This window comes from Martes martes (genome assembly GCF_963455335.1).
Source record: "Martes martes genome assembly, chromosome: 16".
Taxonomy (NCBI): Eukaryota; Metazoa; Chordata; class Mammalia; order Carnivora; family Mustelidae; genus Martes; species Martes martes.
In genome coordinates this window covers 35,413,939-35,435,193 of record NC_137904.1, presented here as the reverse complement: position 1 = coordinate 35,435,193, position 21,255 = coordinate 35,413,939, and the positions used below count along the sequence as shown (strand labels likewise).

The window sequence follows — 21,255 nt, the reverse complement described above, 5'->3', positions numbered from 1 at the left end:
GGCCACAGCTGACAACTGATGCAGGAGAGCCTTAGAATCAAAATGCTTTGTTCAGGTATACAACTAGTAAAATAAATAAGACCTTCAGCCAAGTTCTCCAGCAGAACCGAGTAAGTGGTATTCGGTAAGAGACACGGGTAGACACACAAAGTTGGCGTTTTTATAGGTAAAAAGACCAACAGCTGAGAAATTATTAAGAGGCAGTCGTTACTAAAACACAAATCAGCAGTATCTTTAAGTGGAGAAGCACTGCACTGTGGACCATCCAAGTTCACTGCCCAGTGAAATGGTAGCTGAGAAAACTACATTTGAGCACTGGTCGTTCTTGGAATTGGGTGGTTTGTATCAAACGAGGATCGTAAATGTTCTCTGCGGAAGAAAAAAGATCATAATAAAACTCATCCTTTGGTGTGCCGGGAAAGGTTTCAGAAAACCTACCTTATCTTAAAATTTAAGAAACTTTGGAGTCTGTACGCAGGCCTTCTATGTAGGTCATTGTCACCACACACACGTGAACACTCGTTCCTGAACTCCCTGCTTTTTGTCTAGGGCAATTAACTAGTAAATAAGGCAGTTCTGCTAAATGAAGTGGGAAGCCATGGCCTGATCTGGAATGACTCGGATCAACCAGGGTCAAATGAGTTCTGCAGACTGCAGCTATTAAAAATCCTGTTGTCATTTTTCACCTTTTCATCATAAGCATCTTTCAGAGATTAATTACTTGGCCATTAAAAATGAATCCAAATCATATCATGCCAACATCATTTAGACACAATTTGGAAGGAGCGGCCCTGACTTCCTGACAAGGTCATGCTATCCTTTCTGTGGACTAGACTTGCAGAGGAAGGCAAAAACTGATCAACATGGCCTGGCCTGCTGCTTGTGCCACTTGAGGCTGTAGGGATGGGGTGGGAGGGCTGTATATGACTGTTTCCTCCTTTTGAGACAGTGGCCGCCTTCTGACCATTCAAAACACCCAGTGGGCAAGATTGTGATGGGCTTTTCATCTTCCAGTGCGACAGACCTGTGTGAAGCCATCCCTCAAAGCAGAATGACTGTTGGTTCCAGGAGAGTGTGAATGGGATCTGGGTGGGTAGGGTGCTGTACTAGGTAACCCACAGTTTCCTCCGGTGAGTCATTACGTGTTTTGTGAGGGAACACGCAATAATTCTTTTTTTTTTTTTAAAGGTTTTATTTATTTATTTGAGAGAGGGAGTGAGTGAGAGAGAGCATGAGAGGGAGGAGGGTCAGCGGAGAAGCAGACTCCCTGCTGAGCAGGACCCTGGGATCATGACCTGAGCCGAAGGCAGACATTTAACTGACTGAGCCACCTAGGAGCCACATAGAACACACAATAATTCTAAAGGTGCATTTAAAAGTCTTGGGTCTGATTCTGGAAGAGTCAAAAAGAATTCCAGGTGGAGCCCCTTTCCTCCATCCCCTCCTCCCCAGCAAATAAAATAATGGGCATTCTGTAATATGCAGAGTTATGCTTGTTTTTTTCTGGTATTTTATCTAATTTCCCCCTTAATGTTCCTTTTAGGAAAACTCAGATTTCAGCAGAGTTCATCAGAGCAACCCTAAGGCAGGCTGGCTTGGCCTGCTTACCTGAGTAGAGTGCAGAGGCCGGGATTTAACCCGGGGTCAGCAAGCTGCAGGTGATGGGAGACTGTGTATGTGGTAAACCTCTTCTGTTTCCAGTGTGCCAGCTTCCTGCCAAGGCTCCTGGGGCTCCCTGGAGAGGCTGTGGTCTCTTCCTGCTTTTCTCTACAATTAATAATGCCACTTTAAAAATGAGCAAAGCCTTATCCTAGATCTTGACTGAATTGGACTTGGCAACTGAAGTCAGTACATTTTGCAGTGGGCCAAGTGTGTGTATGTGTAGAGGAGAGAGTGTGTGTGTGTGTAAATATTTAAGTCAAATCATAACATCTTTAATTTGGGAGCACCTTACCAAACCTAACAGTAATCATAACCATTATCCTTCTGGCAACACCACAAAGACCGCATCTGTTAAACAGGTAAAAATTCACATGAGGTCAGTTTAATTGTTACACCGTGATATTGGTGGTGTTTATGCTGTTAAGTCCAAACCTTTATCTGTCTGTTATTAATTCTTAATAAACTTTGAATTTTTTCCTTTCTTTCATGTATTTTTGTTGATAGTCTACTAGAAATTAGACTCTGTTCCCAATCCTATCACCAAGAGACCATTTATAGAGATTAATTACATGGATGATAAATAATAATACCATGTCATCAGTGATGCATTACTATATATTCAGTACTTCTGTGCCAGGCACTATGATAAACACTTACATGGCATATTTGATTTAATCCCATATCAACTCTATGAGGTAGGGGATATTATTGTTATTCTCATTTTATGGAAGAGAAAAGAGAAGGTTTGAGAGGTTAAGCAATTTGTCTAGCATTATATAGGCAGAGGTGACAGAAACGAATTCTGGCCCATTGGATGGGCATCATTTAGAGAGCTGCTTCCCCAAAACCAGTCCAAAGACTGGTTGAATGTACACAGATTGACTGGGACATACCCCAGGACTACAGATCCGGCAATTCTGAGTCAGTAGGAAGAAAATGAATTGTTTAAGGGCTTCCAGCTAACTCCCATGTGTGACCAAGGAGTTGGAAGCAAGGATTTGCAGACTTGACCTTAATCTGAGTTTATGACTCTTGGGGGATCCAGGCAGAAGCTTCAAAAATTCCATAATTACCTGAAATTGTATGCAACTTTTTGCATATAAACCTATTTTTCTATAGGGGAGAGCCACAGCTTCCCACACTCCCCCAAGGAATCTGTGACGCGAGATGGAATGAAAACCCCCACTTACGGCCTTCTAGCAGGGCAGCACGGTGGCAGCCGGCCCTGCAGCCCACCACACTCCCCTGGGAAGCTCCAAACACCAGCACCGTGTGGGCTGCAGCCCAGGCCAAGGAGCTCAGCATCTTGGGCACGAGAGAAGGGGACTCTGTGGTGAGGAGCTCGGTGAGTCAAATCTGTCACTTAGCAGGTGTATGACCTTGCATAGCACTAAGCGTTTTTTAACCTGAATCTCCTCATCTGTGAGATGAAGGTATAATTTCCCCCTCTGAGGGTTGCAGGGGTGATTTTATAATATACACCATTGGCCCTCAACAAAGATCTGCCCTGAGGGCCCAGGGAGGGGACTGTGGGCCGGGAGGAATTTTTCCAATTCACTCTCTTAGACCATTTGTCCCTTCAAAGAGGACAGAAAACAATTCTCCTGTTCAGAAGAAGGAGCAGGTGGCTGGAGGTGTGGGAATGAGGGGTGCTACATGGATGGGGCTTCATGTTCTGACACCCCTAAGCAATCGTAGCTTTGTACACAGGGCAGTCGGTATCCATCCACTCTGTGGAGTGGAGCGTCCCATTTATAAAGATCAGGCAGTTACAAGTGAGGGTTCAGCTCTACTCTTTCTTTCTTTCTTTTCAAGATTTTATTTGAGAGAGAGAGCACGAGCAGAGGGGAAGGGAAGAGGGAGAAGCAGACTCCCTGCTGAGCAGGGAGCCTGATGTGGGACCCGACCCCAGGATCCTGGGATCATGACCTGAGCTGAAGGCAGACACTTAACCGATTGAGCCACCCAGGCGCCTTCTACTTTCATGATCAAACACCTTTCTCCTCTCTCAGGGGAGTAGGCACAATGACCATAAGATTTCTCTTTGTGCGACCGATTTTGTATCTGGCAACTTCAAATCTCTTAGGGGAGAGGACTGCCTCCCCACACCTGGAGAGGCTTTGGCCTCTAACATGGCAGGAACCGATAGGAAGCCCCGTCATTCACAGACGCTCAGTCCCCAGGGCCCATCACATGCTGCCCATGTGGGATGGTTTATCCGTTCACGCTTAAAATAGGACAAACTGCCCAACCATCAACCCCCCTCTTCAAAGCATATGAATTAAGTTCCCACTTCGAAAATCACTGGCTTAGAAGTCTCTTTGGGCATCTTTAGCCAGCCGGGTGAGAATTATTGAAATCTTCCTTTGTACTCAGAAGATGGCTTCTTGCTAATAAATCAAAAGGACCCTTTAGAGAAGAAAGGCCCGAGTGAAGATGGTGGTGAGATTCCTCTGCCTTTCTGGGCTTTGAGTCAGTGAGGACTTGGGTCTAAAGGCCCGTCTCTAGCTTCTTTTCATCCTCCCAAACCTGGCTCAGTGCCAGGAAACAACAGGACAAGCTCACAGTCATTGAGTCCTAAACTACTTCAACCCGCCACATCTCATTTAATCCTTATGGTACGAAATCGGTGGTATTATTATCCCTGTTTTGCAGATGAAGAGCAGGCTCAAGAAAGAAGTCAGCAGAATTTAAACCCAGGTCGAAAGCCTGATTTGAGAGTTTGTGTTCTACACCACTCCACTTCACTGTTTGTTCAGAGCTCAGCAAAGGCAGAAGGCAGTCGCCGTGGTCGGGAGGGTGAGCAGGGAGCAGGTAGGCCTGGACTGGAATCCCAGACCCATTAATCACCAACCATGCGACATGGACAGTTCACCAAATCACCCTGAGTTTTATCTGTAAAGTGGGTATCACAGTCCTCTCCTTGTAGGGGTGCTACCAGGATTAAGTGAGAACATGCTCAGAGTGTCATAGGAATTCAACAAATACTTGCTTTTTGTAATAATCATGGTGATTGTTAATAAATATTGCTTGATCTGGTTTCTCTGATGTGTGCTACAACAGAGTTGGGCCCTATATTGCATATTTAGTGGATGCATTTTCATTCTGCAAATACTTGATTCAGGAGCCATTCTATGTTTTCGAGAAATTCCAGTTCTGCAGGGATGAGTAAACAGGGGAGAGAGGGCGGCCACTTCTTGAGCCAAACTGTGCTTCTGAGATGGATTTTATACACATAAAACTCATGAAGCATGAATTTTAATTTTAATTTTAAGCCAACTATGCTGCCTTGGATATTGTTGGTATTTTGCAGACCTTTATTTTAACCAGTGTACTGAATGGTGCTAAATGCTGACACCTGTAGCTTGAGGTCATTCGTCCGTGTCTTACATTTCTGAAGGGCCTCAAATGAAGATGTTTGATTTGTCACTAAATGAATATATATTCACAGAAATAGAATAACTTTTTGAGTAACTTTCCTCGGGCACTTCTTCATCTTTTGAAATATACCCTAAGATTAATAAACCAGAAGTGGCCCTAAGCCTCCCTCCACCTCTGATGGGGAGCAGGGTGGGTGTGGGAGGGCTCTGCAGGGAAGGGGACGGTGGAGCAGGGAGAGGAAAAGCAGGAGTTTGTCAAAGATATTCCAAGAGGGGTATTCCAAGTAGCAGCACAGAGGCTGAGAGCCGAGAACTCCCGTGGGAGTGATAGGACTGTCAAGAGTGTGGCGTTTGAGGGGGGAGAGTGATGGCAAGTGAGGTATGGCCAGACCATGAACGTCCTTGCACACCATCTTAAGGCCTTTGGACTTTATCCTGATCAGGAGAATGACATAAGCAGTTCCTGGATTAGAAAGATGATACTGGCAGCTACTCGGAAGATGGATCGCAGGGAATTAGGAAGAATTAGAGGCCGAGGGAACTTTCTACATTAGTCTCTGAATAAGGCTCTAGGGATGAGATGGATGGATAGATTCAAGAGCTATTTAGGGAGCTGGAATCCATGGGGTTTGGTAGAAGAGTCAAGGACAGCTCGAAGGTTTCATGACATGATGTCAGTTGATCAATGGTTCACAGCCAAGGAAGCACAGAAGGATCATCCGGGGCGGGGGGGGGGGGGAGCTTGTAAAAATACCCATGCCTGCACCACCCTGAGACATGCAGAATTCTGTGGGGGAAGGTCAGCCCGTCTTCCTTAGAAAGCTCTCCAAGTTTATTCTCCCCTGTGCCCCCTGGTTGAACAACACTCACTGAGCCTCAAAAGACCCCAAGGAGGATGTGGATCAGAAATCACAGCTTCCATCTTTCACTTAAAAAAAAAAAATATTTAAAAAACACCCTAAGGCTTAAAAAGAGTTCTGAACCCAGAATTTCTGGAGCAGAGCGGGAATGCCAGAATTTGTACTCATGCTTTTTGGACTCCAAGTCCTTTATCATTCCAGATATGCTGATTCTTTCCCATTGACCCTATACACTCCGGAGTGTGGCTGATATGCTTGTACTTCATAAGCCCCATATCCATCCACAGCTGCCTAAAACCAGGACGGACCTCTAACCCTCAGAGAAGCGCCTCCATCAAATCAAACTTTGCTGCTCATTTGAACCACCTGGGAGGGGAGGCTAAAAAAAACAAATCCTAATTCTCAGGCCATACTTCGAACCAGTTGTATCAAAATCTGCTGGGTGGGGCGGAATTCAGGCATCAAGGTTAAAAAAAATTTCTCAGGTGATTCCAACTGCAGCTTGTGAGTCAGTGACCTTAGTTCCTGCTTCTCTCAAAGTGAGGTGCATACGTCAACAGCATCGGCATCACCTGGGAGCCTACGAGAAGCATAGACTCTCGGATCCCACCCCAGACTTATTGGATCAGAATCTGCGCCTCAACAAGATCTCCAGATAATGCCCATGCCAGCTGCGGTTTACAACACCCTCGTGCAGACACCTCTGGAGGGACGGAGTAAACTAATGAGTGACACCACGTAAACGAGTAAGAATCTTTGTAAAAACCACAAAGTTTAGACCTCTCCAACTTTTTCTTTTCTTGATGTGTAATTGTTCAGCCTCCCCTGGATTCAGTACGATCTCCAGCATTATGGTTACTCCCACCACCACCACCACCACACCTTTTATTGGGCCAACCTGAGCAGACTTCTGTTTTTTGCAACCACGGGTGCCACGAGAGGCTAGCTATTGAAAAATTTCCTTTGGTTGGAATCAACCAAAGTGCTTTGCGGTATGCGTCATTAGCATAGCAGGAGCACGAACGTCGTTGCTGGGGTTTCGGCGCAGTCTCAGAAGACCGTCCCCCAAATGCCATGTTTCTAGACCAAGCTCACCGGCGACGTGCGGCATTCGCAGGTCAGTCACCATGTTCCTCTTTAAGTCGGGCGTAAGGAAGCGGCCTGGAAATAGTACCTGTTTGGGAGCGGAGTCAAACCTGGGTTCAAGCCCTGGCATCCGTTTATTCCAGAAACAAATACTCCTCGAGCACTCGCTACAGAGAAGCGCTTTTTAGCTGGTAACGTTATACTTCGTCTTTCTGAGCCTCGGGGTCGTTTCAGGCCACTTCAGTGTTGGTTGCGTTAAGCAAGATAACATAGATAAAGCACGTAGCAAGCTAGAGTAGCAGGTACTCAACTCGTGTTGGTTCGTTCCCTCATACTGCCCAACCCCCAACCGCACCCCCTTCCCCACCTTGACCTTGCAGAAGGTGAATAAGGAGCTTCTGGGAGTGGTCCAGGATTCCTGTCCTCTCTCTGGGCTTTGAAAGTCAAACGAATAACACCACAGGCTGAGGCATTTGGCACTTTAATCCCTGAGGTTAGATTTCCTTGCAGGGTTTCTACCCTAACGTAGTACAGGAGAGGGAGTGGATTGAGGAAGGAATCTCTGGGAATCTCGCATCCATGCCCCTTCTTTTAAGATGAGGAATCAGACACTTGTTGGTAGAGACTGGAGTCCATGCCAGGGTTGCAGACTTCTACCACTGCCCATGCAGTAACATCAGCCTTGCACCTAAGAACCAGATCCCATCTTGAACCTTCACTCAGAGATACACTGATAGAGTGGAGGGGCTTCATGGACTTTTGAACCCCAGTCACTCACGTGTGAAAGCCTCCCCAAATTTGCATGTGCTTACGTAACCCTGGGATGCTTGCTTTAAGTTCTTCTAGATGCACCCTCGCCCCCTGCTCCCCGCCCCCGACAGATTGCAGCCCCGAGACCACTTCCAGCTAGAAATTCTGAAGCCACGACTGAAAATGAATTCCCAGGACGTGAAGAGCTGGGATCTGTGCCGTTCGATATGAACCTGCAGCCCCCAGCGGGCTGGGGACCATGAGGTGTTCCTGGGGTTTCCTGAAGATGGGCTTCCAGCGGGAGTCCAAAGAGTGCAGCTCCAGTCCATGTTTCCTTCCTGTCCTGTCCCTCGGCCGCCTCCGGAGGCTCGAGAGGCGCTCTAGGAAGGAAAGACGTCCTCATGAATGTCTCCTCCGAGGAGGACGCGGGATGAGGATCCCGCCTTGTCTGAAAACCCTTGCAGAGCGGAACATTCCCTCGGGTGTTACTCTTCCCTCAGGTGTTGTTCCTCCCGTCAGCGGGCCTTTCGGCACCCCTGTGGGGTGCGCCTCGGAGAATAAATAAGGAAAGGGAGGGTTAGCCAGAGCAAGCCTTGTCCAAATTCAGAGAGCAGGGGGCAGTCTGTGCTGCAGAGTATATTTTGACGTCCCTCCCTTCCACTCCCTGCTGGGGTGGGGGGTGTTCTCACCTTGGTCCGCCGCCTGCATCTCTTCAGTGCCCTACAAACACACCCCAGCTTCCTCAGCTGTAAGTAATGAATTCTGAATAAGTAAGAAAATAATAAATGCCTGGGCCAGGGGGCTGACTCCCCAGCCTGCACCCTGGGGCTTTCCCCTCTCCCCCACCACTTCTGAGATCAAAGGTCATGACTGGTGCCGGAGGACCCCTGTTGATTTTCCATCTGAGATAGGACTGCCTTTCCTAAAAGGAATCTTCCCCACCTAAAACCTTATTCTCCTCTGCCTATCTCTTTTCTTCGTAGCTTTGAAGGCCTGCAAATGACAGTCCTTTGACAGGGCTCCCTAGACAGCCTGAAGATGCCCCTCCCTGTCCTCCACCCTCCCTACTTCCTGTCCGCGCAGGAGGCCTTGCAGAAATCCCTTCTCCCTTCTTTCAGGTTCCCCAGCCCCCTGCCGCTTCCCCAGAACTACAGAGGGAAGTGGACTCATACCAAAGCCTTATGAAAAGGTACCCTCAAAAGACCGAAGTGCCTTTCTTTCCTCTGAAAGAACATGAATCCCTGAAATAGAGAAAAAGCAACTTAAAAGCGGAGAGGAGGTAGGGGAGCAGGAAGATGAGACTTCCCTTGGTCTCACAGTTCTCAGTGGGAAGCCTGGAATGGAGCTATTTGTGCACCAAGACGGACATGCTCCTTCTACCTTTCCCTTCTCCCTCTCTCCCCCCTGGGTGTGGTAGTGGAGGGCGGACGTGAGTGGGTGGATGTGGAAGCGAGGTGGGAAAGACCATAGGAAAAATCAAGGGTGGAGATTCAAGGCTCCAGAGAGGTGGATGGGATGGGAGAAGGCCAGACTTCCCGGCCCCCTGACTGTGACTTGGCGAACACCATGGTTGACTCTCTTAAGCCATCCCCATTCACCAACACGTCTGTGTGAACAGGAAGCCCTGTTCCCATTGGCAGAAATCCACCCCAAGGCACTTTTAGGATCACACAATAATGTCTGAGTCAGAGGATGCCTTTGAGATACTTCGTCTGGCAAATCCTTTCATTTTTCAGACAAGAACATTGTCCAGGGAGGGAAAGTGACTTGCTGAATGTCACACACAGCAAAATACAAGCATAGCAACCCCTCCGTCAACAGATCAAGCACGCTGTCTCTTGCTATTTTCTATGTAGACCCAAGGGGCAAAGATGATCTGATCCTGGCTTTGCTGATGGATAAATGGAGGCATGAAGAGCCTGACTCCCTCAGCATACTGTCTTCTAGGCTTAAGCAAGGTCTTTAAGTGTCCAAATGCTACCCATTCTTCAAGACAACTTCAATGTCACTTTTCCCATGAAATCTCTAGGCCCCTGGTTAGAAGCAGCCACTCCCTCCTCTGAACCCCACTCCGGTTCCAACCCAAGTTCTCTATCCACCCCTGTCTTACAATGACTAACTCCCTACGATGCATACCTTTGTCCACAACTTAAGATGTCAGCATCTTTGAGGGCAGAGATTAGGTTATGGATTGCAACCAAACCTAATTTCTAACCAATGCAATGTATAATCCTTATTCTTTAATGCATTCCTGTAATTTTTAAAAAGATTTTATTTATTTGAGAGAGCGTGCAAGTGCATGGCCACAGCAAATGGGAGAGGGGCAGAGGGAGAGGGAGAGAGAGGCAGAGGATCCCAAGCTGACTCCACTCTGAGGGCAGAGCCCCACCTGGGGCTCGATTTTACAATCCCGAGATCATAAGCGGATGATGGCTGCTTAACCAGTTGAACCACCCAGGTGCACCTGCATTTCTGTATTTTTATATTCTTTTTTTTTTTTTAAGATTTTATTTATTTGACAGAGATCACAAGTAGGCAGAGAGGCAGGCAGAGAGAGAGAGGAGGAAGCAGGCTCCCCGCTGAGCAGAGAGCCCGATGCGGGGCTCGATCCCAGGAACCTGAGATCATGACCCGAGCTGAAGGCAGAGGCTCAACCCACTGAGCCACCCAGGTGCCCCTCTGTATTTTTATATTCTTTGTGCAGAGTTAAAAAAACAAACAAACAAAAACCCACAAAGTTTAAAAGAAAAAAAATGATCTGATCTCCGAACACTGTGATTCCATGAAACCTGCCTTACCACATTGATCCTTCCCCCAAACAATGCTTCCAGGGACAGATGCATACCAAGGTCTGGGTGAGGGGCTCAGAGCAGGATGGATTAGCCCTAGGTGTGGACAATAGGGGTACATTGTTTGAAGTGATTTTATTTTATTTTTTAAGATTTTATTTATTTGAGAGAGAGAAAGAGTCAGAGAATACAAGCAGAGGAGAATGGTGGAGGGAGAAGCAGACTCCCACTAAGCAGGGAGCCAGATGTAGGGCTCAACCCCAGGAACCAAGGATCATGACCTGAGCCAAAGCCAGACGCTTAACCAGCTGAGCCACCCAGGTGCCCCTGAAGTGATTTTTAAAATGATAATGTCAAAAAGGGGCACCTGGGTGGCTCAGTGGGTTAAAGCCTCTACCTTGGGCTCGGGTCATGATCCCAGGGTCCTGGGATCGAGCACTGCATGGGGCTCACTACTTCTCGGGGAGCCTGCTTCCTCCTCTCTCTCTGCCTGCCTCTCTGCCTACTTGTGATCTCTGTCTGCCAAATAAATAAATAAAATCTTTTTTTTTTTTAATGATAATGTCAGTGTTCTGTTTTTCAGCCATTTTTCTGTTCTTATGGTAGAAAAAGTTTCAGTTTTTACCAAATATGATAGGAATTATGATGAATTTTCTGCTGAAGGTATTTTAGTGAAATTTTCAACTGTGGAGACTTTGGAACACTCTTAGATAAATCCTGAAGGGAAACAAAAACATGGAAAGTACTATAATTTCTGGAATTTATTGAGAAGTGAGCTATTTTATGTATCTCTGCCAAACTTGCCCAGATGAAGATCGTAAAATTCCTGTTTGTAAATCTGTTACTTTGTGTGAGAGAAAGTTTCGAAATTAAAATCGGTTTAAAAAAATTGTTTGATTAACCAGGAGTGAAGAAAATAGGCCTGACAAATCTGGCTACTGAACATGAATTTGCAAAGACTAATTTTGACAAAATCACCAACAGATTTACAAAAGTTAAGGGACATAGAATTTGTAATATTCTTTTTCATTAATTGCAACAGACAAAACATGCAGCTTTGTACATTTTTCCTTTACAAGAAAACACATTGGTAAAATTTTTAAAAGTATTAATCTGGTACTATTCCCCTTTTTCCTCATATTTTTTTTTGTTGTTACTGATGTGATTATGTGTATGACATTCAAGGAGAGAAAAATTTTGCAGTTCTCTGCCATTATTATTGGTTTTAAAGTAATTGTGTTGTACAGAGAAAAGGAGGCTAAAATGACCCATTCTGAGTACATCCCTGGGTGCTCCCCCACCCCCTCCTATGCCCCACCCCCACTGCCCCTTCTCACTCCATCCCCCCACGGTGAACACAGTTTCCTCTCAATCCTCCAACAAGACTTGCCCCACCCATCCCTCACAGCATCTTGGAAATGAAGCTCCTATGAGGCTGTTTCTGGCTAGTTAAGCCTTACTAGTTTGGTCTTCCCTATTAAACTGTAATTGCCTTGGCTCTAGGTCCTTGTCCATTTTTACAATGTGAAAGGAGAGATACAATATCCTCCCTTGGAATCCCCTGTATGAGAGGGTTTCTCCACCTCCACACTACTGACATTTTAGGCTAGAAAATTCTTTCTGGTGAGGGCCACCCTGTGCATCATAGAATGTGTCACAGCACCCCTGGCCTCTTCCCTCCAGATGTTAATGGCACTGCTCCCACCCACTCCCTCCCAAGGCGTGGCCACCAAAATTGTCTCCAGAAATGGTCCTGGTTGCAAACCACTATTTAGATTGAGAATCTACAGCTTGTAGTTGAAATGGGCGTGGAGGAGGCCGTCCTCTATGTTGTGGAACTTGGACAAGACTCCTAGCATCACTGAGCCTGTTTTCTACATCTGTAGAGTTGGAATAAGAACTTCTATTTTGTTTTGATGGGAGGTTCAAAAAAGATAATGTATGTGAAAATGACTTGAATGCTCTAAATCTATTTGTGGCTGTATAAGGTCATTATTATAGAGAGGGCAAAATTTTTACATTGCAATTCAGTGGTGGGGAAAAAATGTAGCTCTTAAAAGGATCTATAATTGATTTCGTCTTTATTTGAGTCCCCAGAAAACTTAATTGGCCAATTAAATGTAATTTCTTCTTTTTCCATTTAAAACCGCCTTTTCCATTCAACTTGATCTCTTTGGGTTAAAAATTCAATTAATTCAAGATACAAATGTCCAGGGAAGTTTCCCTCAAGATCTCTCTCCACCTTCTTCTCTTTCCCTGTGTTTGGGTAGGGATGGAACTTAGGAGTCCTACAGTGACTGGCAGGGGTAGTCTTGGTTTTCCGAGCTGGCCGCAAGTCGCCACTGATCTGTGGGCTCTTCTGGGCTCTTACTGGGTATCTGCCTGGCAAAGAGTCCCACCTTGTCCTTTGGAGCTTTGTGTTTGGTCCCCACTCCCTGCAGTCACCTTGCAGTCACCCAGATCTACTTATGTCCTTCATTTCTTTCAGCCTCTGCATCTCCCGGAGACCCAGGAGCTCCCAGGTGTGTTGCCTGCACAGAGCTGGAGCCGGAAAGTCTCTGCAAGTCGGACCTCTGGCCCCCTTACCTGGATACCTTCCTCAGCCCCAGGACCACACTGCATGCATTCTGAGCTGACCATGGGCTATCTAAGACATTTACATTTCCCAGAGGTAAGTTAACCTATTTCCCCATCGCACTGCTTCTAAATTCATGCTAAATATCTTTCACCCTTCCCACCCTCAACACCATAGGGTTCAACCTTGATTTGGGGAGCAGAAGCACCCCCATCTCAGGCCTATAACTGACTCTCCTCTCCAGTGGCACTACAGCCCAAGGGCTGCTGGGAGGAAAACAGGTTCATCAGTAAGAGAACATACATTGAGATATATTTCAAAACCATTAACAGTTACAGCAAAGGCTCTGAGCCAGGTGATGGGAAAGAAGAGTCCTCTGGAAATGAAAAGCATGTCCTAGACTGTCTTCGTTCTTCAGCCAACTCTCCTCCCACAGAGACAGCCTCCTGCCTTTGAAAAGCAAAACCGTGCCCTTCCTAGTTTCTCTGCCTTCTCTTCCTTTCCTCCTTGTTTTTCCGTTGTCATTGCCTTTCTCTCAGGATTTGGTTTCTGGTGTGGTTTGCTTTTGGGAGTTGTCCCCTGAAAAGAGGCCCTTGGGTTAGCTGAGGGCTCCCTGTTTGCTTTCCCGTCTTTCCTGGGGAAGCCGGGCTGACACAGCTGTCTGGCAACCAGTGTTTCCAAGGAGAGCCGCCAAGCATGTGGAGCCTCTGTGGGGAGAGCTGGGCCAGCATCTCCTCATGGAGAAGCCATTCCAGGGGGTTTCTTCAGAACCACTGACAAGGGCCAACCAAGACAGACTCTGGGTTTACTCACCAGCCTCAAGAGCCTCAGGAAGCAATTCCCAGTGGCTCCATCAACAGCTTCCTCTGAAAATTCATATCCTACAACCTGTTCAGGGCCAACTGTGCATTCTTGGTAGAACCCCCAAACGTATGCTACAAAAACGCACACACGGACACGTCTCCCCTTGGACTCTGTTTGGAAGCCTGGATTAATAAAATGGAACTTCCTCTGCCACATGGACTAAAACCACTCTGGCATCCCCTTCTGGATGGATTTTAATTAGGAAAGACACAGCATTTGAATTATGCTTATTACTTTCAGTTGGCTTGTACAGGCTGTGGATTTAGGAAAAAGAAATGGAAGTCACGTGTGCTGGATTTTCTAATGGGATGGATCTGGAAGGGAAAAACATGCCAAAAGAATATTTAATCTCTCTCTCTCCTTCTAGGCAGCCTGGCTGAGAAAGGAGGTCCAGGTTCTAATATCATCATCATCCTCATCACTAACACTCCCTCAGCACCTACTCTAAGCCAGAACTCTGGTTAATAAGCATTTCATAAGCATTATCTTATTTAGTCAAAAGAATTACAGTTTAGCCAACAGACCCTATTGGGGACCCTGTTTCTAGGGGAGACCAAGGATGTGCACTTGGCATGAATCAGGGGTTTCTCGCCCAGAGCTACCATATAGCTATCAGTGCTGGCTGTTAACCACGCATATGTGATGAATCGATGGTGAAATAAGTGAATGACTGAATGTGGGAGACGTGCTCAGCATGGATCAGATACACAGAAGTTATGTGTAGGAATAGAGTCTGTCACCCCGCAGGGCTGTCTCGGCCCCAGACCTTGCTTCTGGGTAGACCAGATAGTAGCATATTGTTCTATTTCACAATGGATGGATAACTTTTTAGTGGAACTTGAATTTTGGAAGAATAGGCAGAATTTTTCCTCCCCCAATTTTTATTTCTCTCAAAGGGGATAAACTTTTAGGACACAATTATGATTTTAGGCAAATGACATAACCCATCTGACTTTCTGTTTCCTCAACCACAAAGTGGCTATAATAATGACGACCAAAGGGAGTTTTCTAAAGATCTTAAAAGATCAGATATGTAGCCAGGGCTCAGATATACTAAATGGCTTTACCATCGTTACTCATTCAATTATTCAACAAATACTCAATTATTATGGGCCATACCATATTCTAGGTGCTAGGAGTACCCCAGTGAAAGCGAAAGACAAGGCTCCTTAGTGGGGCAGGGGAAACAAACAATAAACACATAAACAAGATCATTTCAGATTACAGTAAACACCATGAAGAGAGTAAAAGATAGAATGAAAAGGCCATGCTGGGGGCAGTATGAGGAAACCTTAAAAGTGCCTTTGCCTCTGAGATTGGACTCATAAGAGGGAAAATGGCCATGCATGGGCTTTTCCTGGGGGGTAAGAGTTCACTTAACAAAAATGGCACATGCAAAGGTCCTGAGGCAGAACTGACTATGAGGCAGAGACAGAAGAGCAGTGAGCTTAGTGAGTGAGGAAAGGGGCCCTGGACAGGGCTAGAGAGGTAGGCAGATGTCAGATCATGGAAGGTGTTAAAGGACCTGGTGAGCAGTTTGGATTTTATTCTGAGAGCTGTGAAAATATTTGGAAAGCCGTAGCAGGGGAGTGGTATGTTCTGATTTACATTTGAAAAAGATCCCTCTGGCTGCCATATGGGGAGTGAATTACTGGACTATATGCAAGTTAAGTGGAATAGTTGAGGGCAGTCTGGAGTATGGGTAGCAACTCTATGGAAAGGCTTGCATCCGGATGGTGAGTAAAGGAACTGGGACTAGAACCAGGCTTATGGTAGCATCTGTCCCTCTGACCCACTATGTACCAAAATAAATTTTTTTTCTTTTCTTTCCTTCCTTCCTTCCTTCTTTCTTGAGATTTTGTTTATTTATTTGAGAGAGTTAGAGAGAGAGGGAGAGCATTAGCGGGGGGAGGGGGAGGGAGAGGGAGAAGCAGGCTTCTTGCTGAGTGGGGTGCCTGACATGGGGCTCCATCCCAGGACTCTTGAGATCATGACCTGAGCTGAAGGGAGACGCTTAACTGACTGAGCCACCCGGGCACCCCTCTGCTTTTCTTTTTTAAATGGATTTACCTTTCATAGTGCTTCCTACAGGGTCATAAGGTTGCTGGGAAATGCTAAGGTCTACATAGAAACAAGAATAACGTGCTGGCAGGATAGCACCCTTGTCAGCATCCTTAAGGTTTAGTGTCCTGGAGAGTTGGACATGAAAGGGGCCAGGAGGGCGCATAAGGGCAGGAAAAGAGGGGCTGGCAAGGTCTTGGGGTTCCCGCAGTGAATGGGGCTTCTGAGATATGCACGGGGAGGGTTACACTCAAGGAGGAGACCCATTTCCACTCAAGCTCAATGACCTTGTTGGCAGCACAAGGACAGAGAACCTGTTTGAGACTGTCAGGAGGGACCAGGTAGGCAGGAGCCTGGGGACTTCAGAAGGAGTGGGTGGGAACATGCCCTCCACTTTGGAAACCTGAAAGGAGGTTCCCCCCAACCTTTTCTCAGCAGTGCACATGCTCTTTGGAGGCGAGGAGGAAGAGGGGCTGTCACTTCCTCATGCTCTTTCTCAAGTGCCCTGTGTGCCTCTCCATCATTGTCTTTGAGACATCTTACCATGATTCCTTATTTGTGGGTGGGTCTCTCCATGGGACAGGGGTCTCCTTTGAAGCTGTTTTATTTACTTTCCCATCCTTGCATCATGTCAAAGGAACTGGTAAACAGTAGGCAGTCAGCAGACATTGCTGAACTATGAAATGTATGACATTCCTAGAAGCAGAGAACCAGAGAATTCCTCTGCATTGGATTCTAAGAATTTATAAATCAACAAGCCCAGGGATTCTTAACCTGTGTGAGTCACAAATCCTTTGAGAAAATAATGACAGCCATGGACCCCAGAAAAATCCATATGTTTAAAAAAAATTGGGGGGGGGACTTCTTTTTTAAAACAGATGAAAAAATTGAGGATAAGAAAACAGAAGTGACTTATTCGAAGCTACCAGACTTGTCCCTGACAGTCATACCTGGAACCCGGATGTCTGACACTCCTAGTCTGTGTCCCTTTCACTGTGCCTGGGCAGAGCCAGCTAACAAGGGGACTCTGTCATAGTCATCACCCATAGGGTGCAAAGATAATAATCAGAACCATACCAAGAACTGGCCCTAGAGAGAATTCTTAGAAAACAGATGACTGCAGAGATATGAAACTGCTATCCTGGGCTGCCGGGATCATGCTGTGCCTACTCTGGGCGGGCCAGGAAGAGTCTCAAGGGTATTTAAGTCCTGAAAGTTAGTGACTACTCAGTTGTCACCGAGAGCAGAACAGTAGTACCAACTGTGTGTCCAGGGATACAAGCCTAACTATAAGCACTAATGAGCTCATTTTCAACCTCCCGGGTACAAACACTTCGAAGCAGAGAAGCTCTTTCTTTGCATATGGATATATTTAGGACAAAGTCTCAAGGGGATGCAGGGATTTGGAGGCTCCTCTGGGTGGCTAATGCAGAGGGAAACACAGATTTCTTCAGGTTTAATCCCACCCCCTCCCACTTAGTGAGGGACAGATAGAGACAGAGTCAGAGAATGTGATGGAAGACATAAAGAAGGAAGAAGGATCTGAGAGTGTGGTGTGAGAAGAGGAGGAATGGGAATACAATTTCCATACAAGGCTGTGGGTCTTTACAGTCCCAAAACACTTTCTGACTCAGTTACGTCACAGAAGCCTCCAGCCTTGTTCCTAATGGCTGGGAAGACCTGGCAAAAAAGGTAACATTCCCTTTAACCATCCTGGCTGTTTTCTTCCTTTAAGAGCCATAAGGCTGGGTCCACAGGAAAACAGAACCAAACAAAACACACTCAAAAAAAGAGAACTCACTTCCCTCTGAGGACTGTCATTAAACACCAGATGTCCAGTCGGGAGAGACTCTAAGCCAAAACATCTGCGCTTCAGCTCCCAAGTCACCTCTGTCCTTCCCTGCTTGGCTTTTTCAAACCACAGGTCCCTGTGCCTGTCAGTCTGATGGGAGCTTTCTCTCCAGCCGGTGTGACACCACGTGAGTCCCTGGCTTTCAAGCTGCAGTGATGGGTGGGGGTGATCCTGCCACTGTCACGCTCTCCCCTTACGGGCAGCGCCCCCCCCCACCTCTGCCCCAACACCTGGCAATTTTGTATTCAGTTCTGTTCGGCTCAGAAGCTACCTCTTCCATGTTGCTTTTATTCCTAGACTCACTTTCTCCTCTGTGCTCGAAGATGAGGACAGCTCACATTTTTATATCTATTGTGTATCCACCATGTGCTACTTACAGCCTCTTCAGTCTCAGAACTAGGAATAGCTGAGATTCTTCTTCAGCACTCCTCTGCATTTATCTTGGCACACTGAATCATTTAACGAACCATATTTCCTTTCTTCATTGCCTTGGATGCTAAGAAGCCCAAAGCCACATTTGTGACCCCCTCGCTAGCGAGGATACACGGATACTCTTTTGATGTGATCGGGGTGGCTTAACCTTATCTCTTGTTTTCCCTCGTGTTTCTTATCCTTGCTTTTTCTTCACCCTGATTTTATTATCTGCTTACAAAAAGTCATTGGGTTACTTTTGTTTTGTGTGGGGAAACTCAAATCCTATCTGAAATGGGTCATGATGCAAATAAAACTAAAAGGTGTTGTCAATATAGCTCTGTAATTTCATAAAAATCTTGCAACTTTCAAGGAGCTCAGAGAGTTTGCATAAGTTATTCAAGACCCTGCAACTTCTGAATCAAAGAGCTGGGAGTCAAATCCTTGTCTGACTCTGAAGCTCATGCTCTTGACATATAATTGCTTATACTTAGCATTAGCTCTGTACCTGATTTCATGCCATGTCCTACCCGTATTATCTCATTTATTCTCATGGCAACCCTATGACGCAGTTACTCTTATCACAGCTATTTCCAGGAAAAGAAAGTAGGATTCAGAAAGATCAAATCATTTGCTCAAAGGTGTGCAGCATACTGAGCTTCAAACCTACGAGGCCTGAACTTTGAGTTTCTCCAGATTCCCCAACTTAGAATAGAGATAAGCGTGCAAAGAAAAAAAAAAAAAAACAGATTCCTAACGAAATGTTTGACTTCTTCTGAGTGTCCGCATTGCCTGGTTATATCACAAAGGCTCATCAACCGACAAATCCTATTGGAGCAATGGGTGTCTGGCTAGAAGGAGGTATTTCTGAGTTTCACAGCTCTTCATGGAGCAGATGCATCAAAAGCACAAAGTCTGTGTGCAGTCCTGGGTTTTAAATGCCAGCTTGAGCACTGACAGAGAGGAAGATCACTAACTACCTGGCGCCCAAAGGGTGGAAAGAAAGGCCTTTGGAAAGGGCGGCCCTGCTCCCAGGCGCCATCTGGCAGTAGGGATGGGGAATTGCTCGGAGAAGGAAACCTACCTGCCTAATGAAAATTCCCGAGTACAATTTATTGGGGCTCTGGTGCGCTGAGTACTTAACTGCATAAATGAGAAACTTGAAACTCACAGTAATAAGTAATTTGCCAAGTGGTTGGATCACCGTTTATTTAGCCTGTCTGGGCCTTTATGTCCTGTCTCGTGCAAACTCTCCAAAAGTCACATTCCTTGGTAGCTCCCGCCTTCTGCGGCCCCTTACAGCTGGAATTGGGAATGTGCCCCACTCCATATTGAGGCATTCGTGGAGGCAGGCAGCAAGTGTGTCAGCAGTGGGTACTAATAGGGCTGTTGCCCTCCATGTGCCCACATAGTTGGCCCAATTCACAGTAGGGGCTTCCTGCCCTGGAGACTATGTCTAAGACTCTAGCCCCAAGTTTCAGTCAGCTCAGTTGGGCTTTATGACCCATATTACTCCCACCAGCCCCCTCTCCCAGGGAGTGGGGCACACTGGATTCTTCTCTCCCTGTTCACTGATTATTGACGTGGCGCGGTCACGGATAACCAAAAGAGCCAGCCCCGAGCCATATCACCACCCCCGGAGTGCAGTTTGGAGCTCTGGTGTGGACGATTTCCCACACCACGCCTAGAATTATCCATTAGCTGCCTGGGCTGCCCAGCGGGGAACAGCCCCCTGCCCTTAAGCCATCCGCCCCCTAGGCTGTGCTCTTCCTAGCCCCACTGTCACCAGGGTCAAGCAGTAAAGGCTACAGATTAATTCTCACACAATTGTTACTGTCCTTTGGGAAATGTCTGGAGAGATGGAAAGGGGCTAGAAATTGGAGGACAGACCAAATGTTGCCTTGCTTTGCCAAAAGGGACAATGATGGATCCGTATTACTTCAATAATTATAACATTCTTTAGAAGCAAATGATGTGTGAACAGTAAAGAAAGAGTGAATAATAGGAGTTGGGAAAATCCGCTGTGAATAAATCATGTAAAATTAACCAACTTTCCTTTTTAGAAAAAGGTGTCTTACTGGTAGATTTTGGAATGCTAGAAGTGCCCAAACTAGTTAATGGACTAAATATTCCCCTGGAGGGGATACCCCATGGAGCCCCAAAATGCTGGTCTGTGCTCCGACTTGGGCCAGTAACGTCTATGACTCCAATGAACCCAAAAAAAAGCATACTTCCTGATGCCAGGATTCCAAATTATTTGACATCTTGGAACAACAACAAAACTCAAGAAAATGAAACTTTATTAGTGAAAACAAAGTCTTACACCTACTTGAAAACAATCAGATAGAGGAAGGAGTAGCCAGCGGTTCACGGAAGAGACTCAGGGTTCTGAGGACTACAAGCCCAGGGTGATTGAGCCGTGGGATGCGGGGGCTGGGGAAACATTGTAGGGGGCGGGGGGCTTGGCAATTTCCAGATAGTGAAGCAAAGACTTCTGAAAATCCACCCTTCCACAAAAGCAATGAGAACACTGGCAAAAATTATTGGAATTGGGGCACCTGGGTGGCTCAGTGGGTTAGGGCCTCTGCTTTCGGCTCAGGTAATGATCTCAGGGTCCTGGGATCGAGCCCCGCATTGGACTCTCTGCTCAGCAGGGAGCCTGCTTCCTCCTCTCTCTCTCTCTCTGCCTGCCTCTTTGCCTGCTTGTGATCTCTGTCTGTCAAATAAATAAATCTTTAAAAAAAAATGATTGGAATCAACATTTTCAGAACTCTGGAAATTAACCAAAGTCTTGCAACAATCCAAGGAGTATATATTCAGGAAAAATGGCTCCATCTTCATCAAAAATAGTGGACTTTGTGGCATGTTGTCTATTCCCACCTACCGCCCATATGTTTATATAAATATATGTGATATATAAGGATACAACTATGTATAGTATATACAAATATGGACATATTAATAA

The 21,255-nt window shown here is 46.2% G+C and overlaps 1 protein-coding gene across 1 annotated transcript in view; it reads right to left on the bottom strand.

The window, feature by feature from the left end:
• Positions 1-139: 139 nt before the first annotated feature.
• MMD (monocyte to macrophage differentiation associated) overlaps positions 140-21,255 on the bottom strand; it is a 72,021-nt gene continuing 50,905 nt past the window's right edge. Inside the window, exons 7-8 of the mRNA XM_080826056.1 lie at positions 1,609-1,767; positions 140-369 (exon numbers count right to left, since the gene is read on the bottom strand). Of these exons, the coding sequence (XP_080682182.1) occupies positions 1,645-1,767 (123 nt within the window). The 3' untranslated portion in view covers positions 140-369; positions 1,609-1,644. The remainder of the gene's footprint in view (positions 370-1,608; positions 1,768-21,255) is intronic.